At 56.7% G+C, this 20048-nt stretch overlaps 1 protein-coding gene across 1 annotated transcript in view; it reads right to left on the reverse strand.

Annotated features, from left to right (window-relative positions):
* The window catches only part of KCNH2 (potassium voltage-gated channel subfamily H member 2), a 68320-nt gene extending 51173 nt beyond the window's left edge, over positions 1-17147 (reverse strand). The window contains exons 1-2 of the mRNA XM_073002637.2: positions 16217-17147; positions 11556-11786 (exon numbers count right to left, since the gene is read on the reverse strand). Coding sequence (XP_072858738.2) covers positions 11556-11786; positions 16217-16292 — 307 coding nt within the window. The 5' untranslated portion in view covers positions 16293-17147. The remainder of the gene's footprint in view (positions 1-11555; positions 11787-16216) is intronic.
* Positions 17148-20048: the final 2901 nt, after the last annotated feature.

A 20048-nucleotide genomic window follows, 5' to 3' on the forward strand; every position in this document is an offset into this window, starting at 1 on the left:
AGGGAGGGGGTTTACACCGAGAGAAGAAACAATGAAATTTTGGAGTGAAAATGGATGGAATGAAGTGTAATGCTAGTCCCGAAGATGATGGGTGCACATGGGTAATTGTATTTATTTATTTATTTATTTATTTATTTATTTATTTATTTATTTATTTATTTATTTATTTATTTATTTATTTATTGTTTTGTTTTGTTTTGTTTTGTTTTGTTTTGTTTTGTTTTGTATTTTATATAGGTTTTTTGTGTAGTAGTAGGTTTATTTTGTATTAATAAAAATTAAAATAAATTTAAAAAAAGGAAATTACTGGATGGCACCGAATGACAAGGGGGAGCAGCAGTGAAGAATAACTGTCTCGGCCCCCTTGTCCACAACCCTCAGCTGCCTTTCCCCCTCCCATGAGGGCGACAAACGGGCAAGAGGGGGCTTAGCTATACTGACTTCCAGGCTATCCTATTTTGTGTCCCCAGAACCAAGAGAGACTGGCCACAAGTAAGGTCAAAGTTCAGCCTCCACCAGAAGCCCAAAACGTCCAGTACCTGATGGCCAGTTGGGGCCCGCGGGGGAGTATTTGGATGGCCACCAGCAGGTGGCGCCAAAGAGCCAGGGGGCACAAAGGCTGTCTGCACCATTCTCTCTCTCTCTCTCTCTCTCTCTCTCACACACACACACACACACACACACACACACACACACACACACACACACACACACACACACACACACACACACACACACACACACACACACACACACACGTTCCTGGCAAAGCTCCCCCCTCCAGCCACGACACCCTGGCAAAGCAACAGCTGAGGACACCAGAATCCCAGGCCTGCCTGAGGTAGAGACACTGCCAGGAGGGGCCCCCCATCATGCCCCACAGCTCCCTCTTTGCTGCACAGAGTAGGCAGGCAGGCAGGCAGGCAGGGAGGCACTGAGCAGCTGCCAGGGTACCAAGGCAAACTGCAAAACTGGAGCCAAGTCAGCCTACGACACCAACACCACCACCGCACAAGGCCCCACACCAGCAGCCACCCCATGCAACCCCCCCCCCCCACGGCAAGCAGCACCAACACCACCCTGCAGCAGGGAGGCAATAGCAGAGCAGATCACAGCAGCAGGAAATCTCCCCTGGCAGGCCAAGGTGCAGGCTGGGGTGGGCAACGGAGGGGGCAAAGGCACCCCTCTGCCATATTCCCCCCCCCGGACACAATTAAGGCAGTCTGGGGAAAGGAAGCGGGGTTTAACTTCCTTCTAACGAGGCGTGGTGTCTTTTTTTGACTTTGACATTCAGTGAGCTGCAGACAGGCCCTGGGGGGGGGGCAGCCCGGAGGCTGGGTGACCGCTGGCCACTTGACCCTCCTCTTCACCTTCCTCCCCGTCTCTTGCCCAGCGGTTGGAGAAGGATAGACGTGAGCAAGAAGGCTATGGAGACTGGCGGTCAGCTTCCAGGCCCAGCATCCAGAGGAAACCCTCCCCCCCCCTGGGCTCCACACATGACTCCCCAGCTCTAAAACAGAAGGGACAACAACAGCTCCCCTGCTCCCCTGGGGGGGGGGACTGTCACCATACTGGATGCTGAGAAGATAAAGCACTTTTAGATTTCCACTCAAAGGCTAACTGGCAGCAGGGCGGCCCCTCTCTCAAACAACCCGTCCCCGCTCCACGTGCCACCAGCAATTCGGTTCTGGCATCTCAGAAACAGCCCCCCCCCCGCCTGCTGGGACCTTGAAGAGGGTGCAATGGCTGAGGAGGGGGTTCCTCCCACCCACACCCACCCCCAGCCCGCTCAACAAACGGGCCATCCCTGGAGAAGTGCATGGCAACAGGAGGCCTGTCTCTTGCGACTGGCATCTCTCCCTCGCACACACTCTGCTCGTGACCCCAAAACCCCTCGCCCGTTCCCCAGCCCCCTCTCCCTCCCTGGGCTGCCGGCTGGAGTCTCTCACCCTGCCGGCCTCGCTCGCGCGGCTGATGTAGCCCAGGCCCAGCGCCCCCCCACCCGCCCGCCCGCCCGCCCGCCGGCCCGGAGACAGAAAGCGTACACAGCTGTCAGCAGGGCTGCCCGGCTGCCAAAAGGCCCCGGAAGGGTGACGGCATCCAGGCAGGCCTCTCTCTCTCTCTCTCTCTCTCTCTCTCCCCACACACACACACAGCCCAGGAGGAGCTGCCTGCTCGGCATGGAGTCCGTGGGGTGCTGGTGTCGTGGGGCGGCCACGCTGCCCGCCCTGTTCTGGCCCACAAGCCCAGAAGGACTTTCCTGCCTCAGAGAGCACGGGGCAGGAAGGGGGTGACGGGGGGGGGCTGGAGGGGCAGGGGGCTAGAGCTACGGTACCCCTTCGGCCAAGAGCTCCTTCCTGGCCAGTAGCAGAGCCCTGCGCCTCCAGCCTCCCTTCCTACCTGGACCAAGAGCTGGGGAAGCGCCCCCCCGCCCACTCTCTGCCCCGCTGAGTGGTCGAGGTGGCCAGCATTGGCTCAGCAAAGGAGGAAAAACACACACACACACACACACACACACACACACACACACACACACACACACACACACACACACACACACACACGGAGCACTGCCTGCCAGCCTCCCCAGCCGACTGACCTATGACCCTGCAATCTGGGCTCACCAACCGCCCAGTGAGATGACACTCTCTCTGGCGTGATAAAGGCCGCCCTCCTTCCCTCTCTGCCCCCCCGCAGCCCCCCCCCCCGTTAGCCAGCGTTCCAAAAGGGCGCAGAGGCCAAAGGGCTCTTCCAGAACAGCCTTGTTCCTTCAAATCTGTTCTTCATGCTGCTTCCGCTTACCATTTTTATTGTGCACTTTTTGTTTTGTCTTTTTTAGTCTTTTTATACTTACTAGTATTATCTTTTAAATATGGCCTTTTAATGATGAAGGCTGCCTTGGGTTCCTGTTAAGGAGACAGGTGGGATAAAAGTATTATCTTAAATAGATAGATAAACCAGCCACAGGTGAGCTTCCCTTTTCCCAGGTAAGAGGCAGGGCTCCACAATGCACCTGGATTTCCTTCTGAGGATGCACATTTCTGAAGGTTCAGGTGGTTCCCCAGGACTGCACTGCAGCCCCAAAGGGGGGGGGGGTCAGGCATAGTGGGAAGAGACTAGCGGGCCCCTTCCCTTGTACAGAATCCAGCAAGAGAGAGACCAAGAGCCCCCCCCCCCAGGAAAGGCTGGGGCTCCCGTGGCAGCCGCTGTCACAAGCAGGCCTTCTCTGCTTCAGCAGGCCCTCTTGGTCCTCCTCCTCCTCCTCCTCCTCTTCTGCCCCTTGGCCAGGGAATAGGGCTAGATGGAATCTGAAGTGATGTTTTAATGCAGCAAAAGGCTTTCTCTGCATCACCTTGACCTGTTAAGATGGGCAGTCCGGAACTCTAATAAATAATGGACAGCTGAGATGCTTGAGCTGAGCCGAGTTGGACTTCCAGGTAGCTCTCTCTGGCTCTCTCTCTCTCTCACACACACACACAGAGAGAGAGAGAGAGAGACAGAGACAGAGGTGACTAGGGCAGAAGTACTACTTTCTGAATGGCCACAAATAAGGCAGCAGGGCCCAGCTGCTTTTTCTTTCTACCCAAGAGGAGTGTGTAAATGCATTTGTGTGTGCATATGCGCAGCAGAAAGAAGGGGGGAAATAGTGGTTTGGGGGGGGCATGAACTTCAGAATGTATTTTCCACAAGACAAATTCCTTTTGCAACTGTCTGGAATTCCAGCAGGCCTTCAGGAAATGTTGACCTTTTTCAAGGAAAGCTTTTAAAACGTGGAGAATACAGTACACTTAACAAGTTACGGGGCTGTTTCTCTCTCTTCCACACGCTTTCTGAGAAGGGCTGTGGGCCAAGGCAGGCGCAGGAAAAATCCACCCGCAAAACGGAAGGGCAGCTGCAGAAGCCCCCTCCCCTCTGGGCCCCTAAATAATGGCCTTTTCTGCTGGCATTCCCCCCATGAAGGCTTTGTCTGGCAGAAGCCCCCTCCCCACAACACAAAGCTCTGGAAGAGGCGGCCAGCCCCCACAACTCCCACAACCTTCCTGCTGACAAGAACCTGCCCCCTCCTTGAGGGAAGGGTCTCCCCCATACGGAAGACACACAGGTGTGGAACCTCCTCACCGGATGGATTCCCGCCTGCCCCGTGCTGAGAGCGAGGCCCAGCCGCCCTCTCCAGACAAGCTCTGCCTCAGAAGACAGAGGATGCTCTCCTTTTTAAAGTCCTAAGCATGTCTCGTGGGGCATCGAACCTGTCCCCAACTTTTTGGACGGAGGAGCCTTTTGGACAGAACTGCTGCCACCACCAGCACCCCCACCGCCCCCCCTCGAAGCCTCAGCATCAGACAAAAATATGCACAGGAACACACACACCCCAACGAAGATGCAGGAAGGGCAGAGTGCTGCACCTGTTGAACGGGTGTGTGTGTTTGTGTGTCTGTTTTGTTTCCCAATATGGGGCAAAAGGAGACAAGGGCCCTGAGGGAGGAGGGAACACAAGGGGAGGGAAGGATGCTGCCTCTCCACTCCCCCTCAGCCTTCCCTCTCCCCTCCCTCCGGTTCCCCTCCAGCTGCTTCTGTGCGGTCCCTCCTCCCCGGCTCAGGCCCCACCGCAAAGACTCCGACACAGGAAGGGCCCGCCGAGCGCCGCCTCGGTTCCTAACCCCGCTCCATTTCCCATCACGAAGAGGCGCCTTTGACGGCCTGTTTTTCCCCCCTGAACTTTCGATCTTGTGGTGGAAGAGACAGGCCGGCCCCAAAGTCAGCGGGTGGTCGTGCATCGGTGTGTGTGCGCGCGCGGGGGGGGTGTTGTGCATGGGGGGGGCGCGAGAGGCCCCTGATGGGCCCTCCTTTCCCCCCCCCCCGGCTTTTGCTGCAGGCGGCCCGGCGGCCGGAACTGGGCTGTCCAACGAGCGCGAGCCGAGCCCAGGCAGCTGCCAGGGAGGCGGCCGGAGACGAGAGACACCTGGGCCGAGGGCGACACCCGCCCAGCCGGCTGCCGGAGGCCCCGAGGAGAGGCGGGTTGCGCCTCCCGCCGCCCCGCAGCGGCCCACCGGGGTGGGGGGGGGAGAGGGAGAGACCTCCCTTCTCCTGCCCGCCCCCATTTTTTTTAACTCCTCAGGGGCTGCCCTGGAGCGGCGGAAACGGCTCTGGCTGCGCTCATGCCTGTCGGGGAAAGCCTCCCCCCCCCCCGAGGAGACTCGGTCCCAGCAGCGCTCAGCCCTCGCAGGCTGGAGAAAAGCCCGGGGGTGACTTTCGAGGCTGCTCCTCGCAGGGCAAAAAGAGGAGGTGGGTGGGTGGGTGGGTGGGTGTTTGCCGGGGGGGGGGGTCATCAGTCAGGTCCCCCTGGAGAAAGGCTCGCTGGAGCCCCGCCCCCGCCCCCATCTGGGAAGAGGCGGCCAGCCCTCCCGGCGGCGCGTCCCGCTGGGTCACGACGGAGCCCTTGATTGGGGCCGTGGCCATCCCCTCCACTCGGATGCCTAGTGATGTGCCAAAGAATCAGCGCAACAGCCCCTCCCCACACAAGCACCCACGGGAAGAGCCGAGGAGCTTAATATGCTGGGTGGCCCCACTCCCAGGCAACAGTCCCTTCTCTGCAGGATGATCACTCCTTGGGGGGGGGGGACTCTTGGGGTGGTACCAACCACCCACCAGCTAAAAAACCCACCTTAGGGGGGAATCCTTGCCCACAAGAATCCACCCCGAGCCTTCAAGCACAGCCCCGGGGACCCCCAAAAGACCCCGCTAGGCCCCTCAGTCCACGTGGGCCCCCTCTCCCCAGCCCACTTTCAGGCCGAGAGACTCTCGCCATGAGGGGGCCTGGCAGCAGCTGCTCCAGGCGAGGGGGGCCCCTGCAGCCCTTCCTGGTTGAGTTCCTTGCCACTGATGAGTGACGACGGCCCAAGGACCAAAAAGCAGGAGAGGCCTTTAAGGGAGACTGGGCAGATACCCAGCTTTACAGCACCAACTCCTGGGAAGCTCAGGGGGCTTCGGTTTCTGGCTGTGGAGCCAGAGGTTGGGGGTTCAGTTCCCCACTGGGCCTCCTTGACAGGGGCTGGACTGGATGACCCCTTGAGGCCCCTTCCAGCTCTGCTGTTGAAAAAAGTTATTATGATTCCTAGCCTCCATCTCCCCCAACTGCCAAAGGGGTTCAACAGTGGCCCCACAGCAACGTTTTGAAGGTTAAGGTCATAAAGAATTCAGCAAAACAGATGTGAAGGTTCACACCACCCTTTTTTTGACACTTTTGCTAACTCTTTTATGGTCCAAATCAAAGCCACAGATGCATTGCGGTCTCATTTACAGGTTCACACAGCTGTTATGTGAAAGAGCAGTTTCCAAGGTCAACATCGCTTAAAACAAATTAGTAATTTTTTTAAAAACCCAGCTACTTGAATCTTTCTTAACCAACCCTCAGCCCTTCGCTGCTTGCTCCAAACCTGGCTTGTCAAGGGAAAAGGACACTTTTCGGCAGAGTTGTTTGTGCAAATTACAAAAACCTCAATGAGGAGAAAACTCCTCTCTTTGCTGTCAGCTGCAGGAGGGAGGAATCACCAGTCCTTCCGATCCCTCAGGGAAGTGCCTCGGGAAGGCCAGGACGAGGAATTTAGGAAGAAGGCTTTGAGGCCTCCTTCCTTCTGACACACGCTGTGTGTGCTCTCGGCAGGAAGGGGCACGGTGGACGATGGGCAGATGGTACCTCTGTGACAAGCTGCCCTGCTCGCCAGACCAATAGCTGGCTCAGGTGTGAGGAGAGACCCACTCCACACAGTCCCAAAGCCAGTTCCCATTCTAACTATGTGTTCTTCACTGGCACTGGCCCAGAGAAGGCAGAAATGAGACCCTTTCCCCGGCCCCACGCTGTGCCATTCTTGTGAGGCAGACATTTTCAGACCTCTTTCCTAACTGGCTCCTGTTTAGTGGCTTGTAAAGTAGCTCAGTAACAGCTTCTTTCTTGAATTATGACTCTCAGAATCATCCTCATCCAACATGCCGTGTACACCAAATTCCAGCTTGCCATGTGCTGTACACATGTACATTCAAATGCATGTACTAGATTTCTTAACCAGCAGAATAAGTGAATACAAAGCACCTGCCTATGCAAAAAAAGGAGAAGAAAAGAAAAGAAAAAAGAAAAAAGAAAGCCTATGATTGTGTTATGCTGTGTTTTATTGACGGCAGCAGCATCAGAGCAGGCCACAAAAAAAGGTGGAAGAGCTGTGGTCTGACGGCAGGACACGAGCTTTGTCCACAGACATTTCCTGTTTCTATTCCAAGACATGGAGGAGGAAGAACGCAAACGGTCCCCCTCTGATGCTGGGGGAAACTCTGTGCAGGCAAGAAGGGAAGGAACCAGGGTTGGCCCACCTGAAAACATCCCCCTGTGGCTGGTGCCCACCCACAACAGAAGCACTTGCGTGGAGAAGACCCACCTCTGGCCCAGACACCTCCCACACAAGGCAGAACCCTCAGCCTGCCAAGCTCCCGGCTGAGAGGACGCTGCTGCTGCTGCTGCCCAAGCGACATGCCTGCCCACTTCCAGGCCTCTTAACTCGAGGGCCTGTCTCCATGTGATGGACGCCAGCTTTCATGCAAACACAAACATTCATAAATCTCTAGGCCATGGGCTTTCCTGCCACCATGGACGTCAGGAGCTCCCAAAGAGGCTGCGCGCTGAAGAAGCCCTTGCTCTCCCTGCCCCCTCCAGCCCTCTGTTGCCTGCTCTGAGTAGCAGCCTCACTCCCCCATCTTTCCCACCTGAGAAGCCGGTGGCTGCTGCAGTGACCAGGGACCGACTCAAAGCACGCCAAGCATCTCCCCCACCTCTGAGGTACACCCCCCTCCCCTGGTGGTGCTGTAAGATCTGAATATTTTTCCCAGCTAGCAAAGAGACACATTGTGCACCAGTAAATGGGTTCTGGTTGCCTGCCAAGCCCCAGGAATGCTTTATTTTTTTTAAAATAAACCATCCCTCACATCAATTCCAAGTAAGCATTTTTGCATACGTCATGTGAAGAGTTTTGCTGCTGCTTTGCAGGCTGGCAACTGGCTTCCAAGGGAGAGCGGTGATTTTTGTCCCATCAGGTGTTTCTGGCCTGGACCCTAATTTTGAGACACCCCAACCACTGTACACAGTGAAAAGTGGATCCAGGCTGCTCACCTCCCTGAGTCTTAGGTTACATTTCTAACTCTCTTGTTTACCTGGCAAAAGCTCAGTGCCACTATAATATTACAGACAATCACTACAACAACTAAAGAGGAATGGCAGTTTTTGTAAATATAAAACACCCAAGTCTGCTCAAAAATTTTCAGGATCTAATTATAACTGCTTATTTATTTCTAGCATTGTCTCTTCAGCTGCAACAGCACTATAGTTCACTTCCATTGGAAAGAAAACTCTGGAAAGTGTCTTAGCACAAGATAAAATGTGGATTTAAAAAATTAAACAAGTGGCACAACAGTGGCTGGGTCCCAAGCTGTGCGGAGAAGCCATGGTCTCCCAGGTCTTTACAGAGACAAAAATGGAGGGACCCGAGGAACTGTGCCAAGGGCACCCCTGCCTGTGGTGACTGCCGGTGGTTCTGTTGCTTTCGGGAAAATGTTGGCTTGTCTGCTATCGGAGAAGAGACAGAAGAGCAGAAGGAAAGCAGGGACCCATCAGTGACCATGTCTCTTGCAAGGGGCAAGGGAGCAAACCAAGCACAGCTCACAATGCAGAAACTCCCCCGCCTGTCCTTGAAAAGACTTTTGTATCCTGCCAAAGAATGCTCCAACTACCATAAAATTGCACTCATTTCACACGCTAGCAAGGTTATGCTCAAAATCCTACAAGGCAGGCTTCAGCAGTATGTGGACCAAGAACCCCCAGAAGTACAAGCTGGATTCCGAAGAGGCAGAGGAACTAGAGACCAAATTGCTAACATGCGCTGGATTATGGAGAAAGCCAGAGAGTTCCAGAAAAACATCTACTTCTGCTTCATTGACGATGCAAAAGCCTTTGACTGTGTGGACCACAGCAAACTATGGCAAGTTCTTAAAGAAATGGGAGTGCCTCACCGCCTTATCTATCTCCTGAGAAATCTATATGTAGGAAGGAAGCAATAGTTAGAAATGGATATGGAACAACTGATTCAAAATTGGGAAAGGAGTACGACAAGGCTGTATATTGTCTCCCTGCTTATTTAACTTGTATGCAGAATACATCATGCGGAAGGCTGGACTGGTGGAATCCCAAGCCAGAATCAAGATTGCTGGAAGAAATATCAACAACCTCAGATATGCAGATAATACCACTCTGATGGCAGAAAGTGAGGACGAATTAAAGAACTTCTTAATGAGGGTGAAAGAGGAGAGCAAATAGAAGGGGGAGATATGGAGGCAGTGACAGATTTTGCTTTCTTGGGCTCAATTATCACTGCAGACGGTGACAGCAGCCACAAAATTAAGAGATGCCTGCTTCTTGGGAGGAAAGCAATGACAAACCTAGACAGCATGTTAAGAAGCAGAGACATTTCCTTGCTGATAAAGGTCCACATAGTCAAAGCTATGGTTTTTCCAGTAGTGATGTATGGAAATGAGAGCTGGACCATAAAGAAGGCTGGCCGCTGAAGAATTGATGCTTTTGAACTCTGGTGCTGGAGAAGACTCTTGAGAGTCCCCTGGACTGCAGAGAGAACAAACCTATCCATTCTGAAGGAAATCAACCCTGAGTGCTCACTGGAAGGACAGATCCTGAAGCTGAGGCTACAAGACTTTGGCCATCTCATGAAAAGAGAAGACTCCCTGGAAAAGACTCTGACGTTGGGAAAGTGTGAAGGCAAGAGGAGAAGGGGATGACAGAGGATGAGATGGCTGGACAGGGTCACCGAAATGACCAACATGACTTTGACCCAATTCTGGGAGGCAGTGGAAGACAGGAGGGCCTGGCATGCTCTGGTCCATGGGGTCACGAAGAGTTGGACATGACAATGACTAAACAACAACAACCCAGATGGATTTGAATATGATTGTTTGGTTTCATTCTGGAGTTAACCCTTTTTCCAGGGAATGCTATCTGGAACAAGCACAGGCTTCTGACCCCCCCCCCCCAATCCAAGGTCTTCCGTCGGCTCTTAAGGTGATGTTCAGGCATCAAGACTCCCTGAACTGACATTTTTGGTGACCCAGCCAGAGGTACAGAACCAACCAGATATTGTTGTTTTGGGTCTGATCAACCCAATAAATATTTTTAACCTCACATTTTCTTGGGAGATAAACGCCATAAAAAGGAAGCAGTGCAGAATCAACTGAAAGGAGAATGTATCACCCTGATAAATTTTTTCAAAAGAATGACAACCCAGGCAAGCAGAGTCCTGAACAGGGTTAAACAGATGATGGACATTCTGGGGAGAATTAACGCTAAGAACTTGCCACCTTGTTGACGTTTAATTCCTGTCCTAATGGCATGGAAAGAACTTATTAAGACCTTCAAGAGAAAGAAGAATACAGACAGGCACCTCAACATGTGAAGTGGTGGTGGGTTAGGGTGGGGTGCTACTGCTGTAAAAATGTGAAGAAAATTCACAGAGAGAATAACTTTTCATCACAGCAATTCCAAAAAAAGTTGCACCTTTGTCTGCAAGGAGACTTCTATATTTCTGAATGGTGGTACAAGTTCATACTGCACAGAACTTCATTGCAACAAACTGCAGAACAATACAAATATAACATTGTATACATAGAAAGGGATATTTGATTTATATACCACCCCTTTAGTGGAAACACGACTCTGGGTAGTTTACAAACTGAAACTCAGAAGATTCCCACATGACCTCCTATAACAATACACTCCAAATTGCAGTTCACTGATCTAGAACGAAAAATTAATATTAAAAAAGAAAGGAAAGCAAAAGAAAATTTTAACAGCATTCAAGGGACAAGGGACTGAAGGCAGCTTTATAGCAGTCTGTCTTCACTCATTTCTGGGCATAACTCAGTTGGAAGCTTATTCCAAAGACCGGGGGCCACCCTGAAGACCAAGTTGTTCTGAATAACCTAAGCACAACACCACCTTAACTCAGCCTCTTTACACACACACACACACACACACACACACACACACACACACACGTATCACCACCCCATTCTTCATCTGCCCGAGGAATGGGTGACTGGGGTGCTGCCCCTCTTGTGTGCTCCCCCCTGTCTCCCTGGGGCCCTAGACGAAGCAGTCTGATGTCAGCCTGGGGGTGGGATGAGCCCAAGGGGAGACACAAGGGAGGGCTCTCACCTTGGAAGGGTGGCCACCCGGAAGGTAGAGCAGAACATTCCTCCCTGCCTCTCTGCATCATTCACCAGGTTGCAAACAGAGGGCACTCAGGAGCTGGAGAGATGTGCGCGCGCACAGCAAAGCAGAAGGCCAGAGGGAAGAGGCTCTGTGGGCAGCTTGGATCGCAGCCCACCCAGGAAGAATATACAGCCTCCCTCCCACCACTGCAGGCTCCCCTCTTCCATTCCCCCCCCAAACACACACACACACACACACACACACCGCACACAGAGAAGGTTCGCCTTCTTCTTACCGTCTTTCCGGTAGAAGCTGATCTCCACTTTGCGCTCCTCCGAGCCCAGCAAGGCCTGCGCGATCTGGGCCACGGAGTTCTTCTGAGTCCGTGGCCCGTACAGGAAGTCGCAGGTGCAGGGCTTCTGCATCACCTCCGCCCGGGTGTAGCCACAGAGGTCACAGAAGCCATCGTTGCAGTAGATGATGGCGCAGTTCTCCACCCGGGCATTGGCGATGATGAACTTGCGGCCTGTGGAGGGGGAGAGGGGGAGGAACGGTTATAGGGAGGCCAGCCTGCGGGAGGAAGGTGGGGGCGGGGGCGGGGGTGGGGGTGGGTGAAGGGCACTCATGGGAAGCTGCTCTCCTGCCCCTGTCAGCTTACAGGCAGCTCGAGGCCTCTGTTTCCTGTTTGCAGCCCTCTTTCCAGGTGGCACCAGAAGGGTCGGACCACGAGAAGCCTATCCCCAGGGCCCCAATCCCTGGGCTACAGCCCTCCTGCTTGCACAGGAGCACCACGGGACAAAAGACTCCTACACCCTCTTCCCTGTAGAGCTAATGAGCCACAACCTCCAGAAACAGCCAGTGTCAAAAACCCACCCGTTTCTTCCACTCAGCCATCCTGAGAGCATCCCCAAAACTAAAATTAGAGCAAACTGACAAGCGTTGAATGATCCTCACTGTGTCGTGTGCGCATTCACACATGCACACTTGCACAAATACACCCAGGGTCCCTTCCCCAAAACGGCTGAAGTGCCCTCTGGCTGAACGGGCAGTCTCTCCCGCCCCATGGCGTTGCTACTTGTTCATTTGCACCCAGGGCCACCTTGAAGGAATGAGTCCCATGGGGCAGGCAGGAAACGCCTTCAGAGCCCCCTCCCCTAATGGCTTTCCTTTCAGACATGAGAGCACGAGGAGCCCTTCGAGGAGGCCTTCACCATGTCACCTCTGGCCCCCGCCAGGTTCTGCTGACTTTTGCTGTATTTAAAACGAAGGGATGGAAATTGGTTTGCTTCTGCCAGGAGGAGCAGCTCTGAAGATCAAAGGCACTCTGCGGCTTCCTCTTCTTTTTCGCTCACAGTGCCCTGCGGAGCCCGGGCTCAGGGCTGTGCCCACATTAGCCTGGCACCTGTGGGGTGGGCATAGCCCACCTTGTCCAGTCCTTGGGCCACCTCGGGCTGTATGGCTGCCTGGGACAGCTCCCTTAACCGCCACTTGCTGCAGCTTCTTCCCACAAGGGCTCCTCTGGCTGACAGGAGGCGGGGCCACCAAAACACCACCGGGGGGGGGGGCGGCGGATGCCATCCTCCATCCACTGGGTTGCTCTTGGGTGCTGCTCTGCTTCCACCAGGCCAAGAGGAGGGAGCCCTCAAAAGGCTCATTCCCTTGCCCCCCTGCTCCCCTCCTCCGCGGCCCACTCTTGGCAGGGCAAGACCCCTCTCTTCTTGCCCACGTTGCTTCTTGCCAGACGGAGGTGTGGGGACGAGCACAAAGGACAGGAGGGCACCAGAACTCCAGGGCAAAGGGCTTCATCCTGGGCAGAAGCGGTACCACTGCCCAGGGGGTCTGGAAAGCAGCCCCCGAGGCTCTGAGGCTCTCAATGGCCTGCCTGAAACCAGAGACCCAGGAAATTACTCAGTCCAGGAAGGCGGGAGGTGGGAGCTAGTCAGCTTCATCACCTCCTCCTCCTCCTCGCGGTTTGATCACAGGCCAAAACCCATCTGGAACCCTGCCCTCCCTCCCTCTCTCCCTCCCTCCCTCCTTTCATCACCCTGGGCAGCCTTTCCTAACCGGCTCCTGGATGGGCCGCAGTCTCTGGTGGGCAGGAAAGCACTGCAGATCTTCCCAGCCTGTTTGCCCCCCAAGCAGAAAAGAGGTTCCTCATTCTCCCCAAGTGGAACCAGGAGCCTGAATCTCCCTGGCCATGAAAATCACCTCAAATGACCTTCGCAAGTCAGGGAGATGGACCTGGGAGCAGAGAATGGCTTTTGCCACAGCACAGTCACGTGCCAAGGATCCCATCCATAAAAGAAGACAGAGCACCTGCCACGGACCTGGATCTTGGGGGTGGGGTGGGGTGGGGTGGGGTGGGGTGGGGGGTCACCTGCCATCCCCACCCCTCCTGGATCACCCTGGTCAGAGCTCAAGCTCCTTCTTGGCTCAGCCCAGCCCCATGTCCTGTGGGGAAAGGTGTTCTGTCCCAGACCAGCGACTGGCAGAAGAGAAGAGGAGGGCAGCACACTGCACATGCTCAGAGGACCCCCCTCATCTGCACATGGTCTTCATGCTGCTCGTGTGAGAGCCAGCCTGGTGTAGTGGTTAAAAAGCCAGACTGCGTCCTGGGAGATCCATCTCTCTGAGGGATGGGGACCTCTCTCCCCCCCCCCCGCTAGTCTTTCTCTCTCACAGGGTTGCCAGGAGGATTAATGGGGTGGGCGGGGGGGGGGAGAGGAAAGGCACAGTCTCCCACTTCCTGAGATGCGCGCAAAAGCCTCTCATGCCAAAGCAAACACGGGCAGCCACTCGGCTCTTTCCCTGTGATCAGAAGACAGCAGGCGGACCCGAACCTCCCTTAGAAACAGACAGGCAATTGCCTTTGTCGCGGGGAAGGTGGCGGCGGGGGGGTGTCTCCTGCACCCCGCCAGGCCCTGGAAAGGCCCAGGCATCCTCGCAACCCCCTTCCCCCCCCAAAGAGAGGCTGCTGGGTTTTTCAGGGGGTTCTCGTGGGTCAGCCTTGCTTCCTGGCAGCCACTTTTTCTGAGAGGGGGAACTGGGCCTCCTCCCCCCCCCTTGGAGGTTCCAGCCCCGCCCGGGACGCCGTGGATCCGGCCTCTTCTCCATTAAAAAAAAAAAAAAGATAAAATCCGGGGCCAGAACATTTGCAGATGGTTCTCAGGAGCCTCCTCGCCCTGCTCAAGGCTCTCCGGCCGGGCTGTTTAACCTTTCCTCCCGCCGCCGCCGCGGCTGCCGCCTCCCTGCCTGCCTCCTCCACCCCCCGCCCGCCCGCCCGCCCGCCCGCCTGCCTGCCTCTCTCGCTCGCAGGCCGCCTTATCTCGCTCCTGGAATCCTCTCCAGTTTGTCTGCCTTGGCCTGGAAACCCGGCATCAACAAGAGCAGCGGCAGCGGTGAGGCCTAGCCAGCGCCTTGCTCGCTGCTCGCTCCTGAGCAGGCAGGCAGGCAGGCAAGCAGGCGGGCAGGCGGGCAGGCGGAGAAGTCGCGGGCCCCGAAGGGGAGCAACAGAGAGGAGGTGGCGAGGATGCCACAGCCGCCGCCAAGCGAGCGAGCGAGCGAGAGATGCCTCCGAGCGCGCCAAGACTCAGGCCAGCGGATTAAAGGGCAAGGAGGGCTGAGCCGCGAACAGGTTGCCAGAGAAGCTCCTGCTGCTGCTGCTGCAGCTCCTGCAGCATCCCCGGAGCTTTCCAAAGGGAGGCCAGCCAAGCTTTGGCCAGGAACGGACGGGTTCCACGGGGGAAGCCCTGCCAGGCCCAGCCCAGGCCCGGCTTGGGATTTCTCTCCCCCAGGGCCCACCCACAACAGGCGAGGAGATGCCCCGGCCGCCGTGGAGGGGAGGGGGCTGGCTCTCGACCCACGCGCCTCAAGCTTGGGGATCCTCCCCACCTCCAGGCGCCTGGAGCGGCGCTTTGTCTGGGAAGCGCCTGCCTCCTGAACTTGCCAGCCGATGCAAGGGAAGGGGGCTGGCGAGGTGGCGGCGGGGGCGGAATATGTGGGCAGGCGCCTGGCCTTCACGACCCCTGGGCCTCGGCCCAACAGCTCTTCCCCGGCAGCAAGTGGCACCCGGGGCGGGTTCCAAGCCGGGCAGGCGGGGAGGCGCTCCTGCTGCCCCTCCCGGCGCAAAACTCACACGCAGCAGCGACGTTCCCGGCACATAAACACCGGGAGGGAGGGAGGGAGGGAGGGAGGCACACGCCGCTGCCCGTCTGGTCACGACCCACGCGTCCACTCCCACTGCCATATTCCGCTCGCTGCTGCTGGTGGTGGCTCGACGGCCCCCGGGGACCAAACCCGGCCCCGCCGCCTGTCCTCTGCGCCTCCCCAGGCCTGCAGGCCAGGGGCCCAGGGATCCCCTCCTTCCTGCTGGAAGAGCGACCTCCCTGGGACCCGCAGGCTCGCCGCCTTCTCCAGCAAAGGAGGCCTCCCTGCCACAGGCAGCATGCTTTAGGGGGGCGACCCTGCCTGACCCCTCCGGGTTTGGCGCCAGGCCCTCCGCCCTCCTCCGGCAAGGGAGCGTCTCCCCGGGTGGAATCCTCCGCGGTCACGCAGTCACCGCGCGCACCTCCCAGCAGGCCCGGCACCGGGAGGTCAGGCTCAATCTCACCACACCAAGGGGTCCAGGCACATGCGTAGCCGTGCTGGCAAGGCACACACTGGCCTCAGAAACGATGGGCCGCCCACGACCAGAGATGCTCAAGCGCACCCACCCACCTCCCTGGCATCCCGGCCAAAAACAGAGCTGCCGGGCCGCCCCCCCCCCCCATGTTTCACTGCTACCTGTGCGCCACCCCGCCACTCGCCAGCATGGACTCCCCTCGGCCCCAGGTCTCCGGCCACACAAACCGCCCGCCCTGCTGTCGAGACCAGGCCCCACGGAAACCCACCGGCCCTCCCTTTCTCCCTCCCCCCTCCCTCCCTGCTTCTCCCCCAACCAGAGAGGCTGCCACTTACTCTGTCCTTCAAACTTGCGGATGATGGTGTCCAGGAAAGTGTTCTGGGGGGCCACGTGCCCGCGCCGGACAGGCATGCTGTCAGCCCATGGGGGAGCGCCGGCCGGGCCCCTTCCCAACAGGCACCGAGGGGCGCCGCCCGAGTCGGAGGGGCGGCCCAGCGCGGGGACCAGTCAAGGCTGCGCTCGCTGAAGGGCCCGGGCCCCTCTGTCCCCGGGACGGCCGCAGGACCCACGAGCGTCCGGCAGTCAGGGCGGCGGCGGCGGCGGCGGCGGCGCAGCGGAGCGAAGGGCCTTCTTGCGTGTCTGCGGCCCTGGCGCGGGATGGTCGGCCTCCCCAGTGGCTCGTAGGATGAGGCGGGCTCCAGGGCCCGGGGCCCTCGGGGCTGGCTTCACCGTGAGGCGGAGGCCGACAGCCCGACAGCGCAGGAGCCCTCCTGGTGCTTCTCGGTGGCCTCCAGGGCAGGCCCGGTGCCTCCAAGGAGGCAGCGGTGGGTACCGAGGCGCCTGGGCTGGACGGTCGCTTCTGCCGCTGATGCCGCTGTGGACTCCTGAAGGCGGACTCCGGCAGGTGCCGCGGGGCGGAGCAGCCCTTTGGCCTCGCTCTTACGCGCTGGAGGAGGAGGAGGAGGAGGAGGAGGCGCCGGCGGAGGAGGAGGAGGAAGAGGAGGCGGCGGCCGGGGGGATCCAGGCCCCTCCGGGCAGCGGGCTTCTGGACGCAGCGAGGCCGATCCCCATACCAGGGGCTGGCCAGGGACCCCCGCCCGGGCGAGCTGGCTGCTGGCACTCGGCTCCTTTCCTCGACGGGACGGGTCCGCGCGGCAGCGGCGGCAAGAGCAGCAGCGCCCTTATTTAGGCAAAGACGGAGGAGGAGGCGGTGGCGGCTGAGCCGGCTGGCGAGAGGGAGAGCGAGGGAGAGAAAGGAGGAGGAGGAAGAGAAGGAGGGAGGGAGGGAGGGACCGCGCTAGGCAGGCAGGCAGGCAAGCAAGCAAGCAGCAGCAGGAGGAGGCGGAGGAGACGATGCAGGAGAGCCCTCCTCCTTCGCCGGCGCGCGGAACCCAAACAGGCGCGCGGAGGGCTCTGCTCCGGCCCGGGCGCGGCTCCGTCGGGCCAGAACGAGGCGAAGCGATCTCGGGTCGGGGGCGGCTGGCAGCGGCGGCGGCGGCGGCAGCAGAGGGAGAGCCCGGCTGGGGCGGAGCCAGCGCGCGCATCGCGGCCCAGGCCCCCTCTGCCCGCGCCAGGAGGGCGCGCTGGATGGAGGGACGGGGAGGCGGGGGGGGGGAGGCGGAGAGGCTGACCGCCCTTCGCCTGAGACTAAGACGAAGTCTGGGCTCAGGCCGGGAGCACGCGAAAGGAGCAGGGTGCAGGGACCAAGGGCACCCCCGAGCGTGTGCAGAGTGCCCCTCCCATCTCCACTGAGCAGTCGCGCGCATCTCAGGGCTGAAACAGGCGTGAGGCTGCTGGCCTCTCTCTCCTGCCGCGTCTGAAAGCGGAAGAAAAGACCGGCTCCGGCTGCGCTCTGGATTCAAGGGGAGTCGTTAAAGCTCCCGCTCGCGGGCCCCGCCCATGGCGGCTGCAGCCCAGCAGCGCCTGGACTTGATCGCAGAGTCTGCCTTCACTCTTGGCGTTGTTCCGAAACAGCCTCCCCGGGCGAGCTGAAGGGACCCTAGCCCGGAGGATTCCCCCCCCCAGGGCATGTAGTCACCCCCGCTTTACTGGTCAAATCTAATCCATTAAAAACGTGCCTCCGACAGACAGACAGCAGAGCATCCCAACTTTATCTCGGGAGAGAACCTCCCCGTGTGGAACCCAGATCTTCTCTGGGGAGGAGGCTGCTTCCAGCCAGAACAGGAAGCCCTTTGGCATCCCAGCTGACCCCCAGCCTCCTACATCCTCCTGGATGCTCTCTCAGTATCCCCACACCCAGTTGCACACATGGTTTCTTCTTCAGTTTTGCTTCTGGGACACTGCCTCCCCCCACTTCCAGCCTCCTCAACAAAAGGGAGAACCCCCCCTCCATGATCCTTGTCTTTGCCCCCCCTCCTCCTCCTCTGTCTGTTCCCTCTGTCCAGCTGTTCCTCCTCCTGCTCAGACTGAGGTTCCCCTGGGGCCACCAAGCAGCCCTTCAACAAAGCTGGTCGGTTGAATTCTGGGGATGGAGCCTCCTAGCATGGGGGTGGGGAATTGGGGAGCTTCTCTTCCCTCTTGGCCCAAAGGGTAAAGGCCATAGCTGAGTGGCAAAGCAAAGGGGTTGAACTTTATGGCCCGGGTTCAGATACCCCCCCTTCCCCTGAGCAAGGCCCAGAAAAGCCCCCACTGGAGGCCCTGCAGAGCAACTGCTGTGAATTAGAGCAGGCATTGAGGCTCGAGGGCCCAAATGCAGCCCCTCATCCCTGCCTGCCAAGTCGGAGGCAGGAAAATAATACAGGAACATCCTTGATAGGCCATAGCTCAGCATGATGATTTCTCTCATTTTTCATATCTCACTAGAGTGGTTTGTAATTATGTCTTCTGCACTTTGGCTTTAAGAATCTGTCACTCACCATGAACTCCTAGAGTGGTCTTAAGTGACTAGATAGGCAGGATATAAATATAATAAAATAAAAACTCCTTTCTCTTTGAATATTTTTGGCCATGAGATCTCACCCTGTATTCCCCTAAGTTTGCTGAAATCAGCTTTCTTAAAGGCCAAAGCCTCATTCTATCCTTAGTCTTCTCTTTCCTGAGTATAGTCAATCTCAAGGAAGTGCGGCTGCTCCCTGCAAGGTTCTCACTGCGTCAGTCACTGTGACTTTTCTAAAGCATGAACTTGCAACACTTTTACTAGACCACTGAGAACAAGTGCTAGCTTTCAAGTGTCACAGGAATATTCATCATGATGGGCATTAAAGATTAGTCTGGTGAAAAGTCTTCCTTGATAAAGGCATCACCAACCCTTCTTTTTGGCTTGTATAAAAGAACCACACACCCTTTTCCCTCTCTTGAATGATTTTCCTGTTGGTGAGGACTTAATTCAGGGCAGCTGTTGATTCTTCCACCTTCTGAAAGTCAACATTGTTGGCAAGGCAAATAATTAATTTGATGGAACTTCTATTTGTGACTTCCAACAGATATTAGGGGAACTGAGGTCTCCTACTACTGCTATATTTATCTTTTTTGAATATTTGATTATCTGATATAGGAGCTCATCACCCAAGTCTCCTTAAATCACATTTGCTTTCCTAGACTAAGAGTTCAAGCTCATCTTGTTTGTTTCTCATGCTCCATCCATTGTTGCAGAGGCCTCCGAACCTTGCATTGATTCTTTCAGCTCTTGATTGTCTTTGCGAGTGCATTCCAGGACCAATTTCTGGTATGTTGTCAACATGCTTGTCCCCAGTAGTTCGTGTTTCCTTCTTCCATGACATAAGATCTCCATTCCTTGCAAGATTCTGTTGATACCTCTGGATTAACTTTGCAAGATTCTCAACAAATGTTCTTTCTAAGCCCAATGAGTTCTCCGTGAAAAAGGACTCCTTCATGGAGATGAGTTAGGATTCATGAGGGTAAGAACAAATGATCCTCCATGCAACAAAATCTTTCCATCACTTCACTTTCATCATTCCCATCTGTCTTCCCAGGTCATGACCTTCAACAGGAAGAAGTGCTGCAGAATCCACCTGTGGCCTAAGGGAACCTGACCTTCCTAACCAGAGCCTTGTTGTCGCTTACACTTTGCAGGAAGGTGTGTCCAGCAGCATCATGTGTTCCTACTGTACATGGACCAGGAGGAGGACATGGTGGCTAGTGGGCTTGAGGAATCCCAGAAAGCTGTTCACCCCATCCTGGATCTCT

This window comes from Pogona vitticeps, chromosome 6, assembly GCF_051106095.1.
Source record: "Pogona vitticeps strain Pit_001003342236 chromosome 6, PviZW2.1, whole genome shotgun sequence".
Classification (NCBI taxonomy): Eukaryota; Metazoa; Chordata; class Lepidosauria; order Squamata; family Agamidae; genus Pogona; species Pogona vitticeps.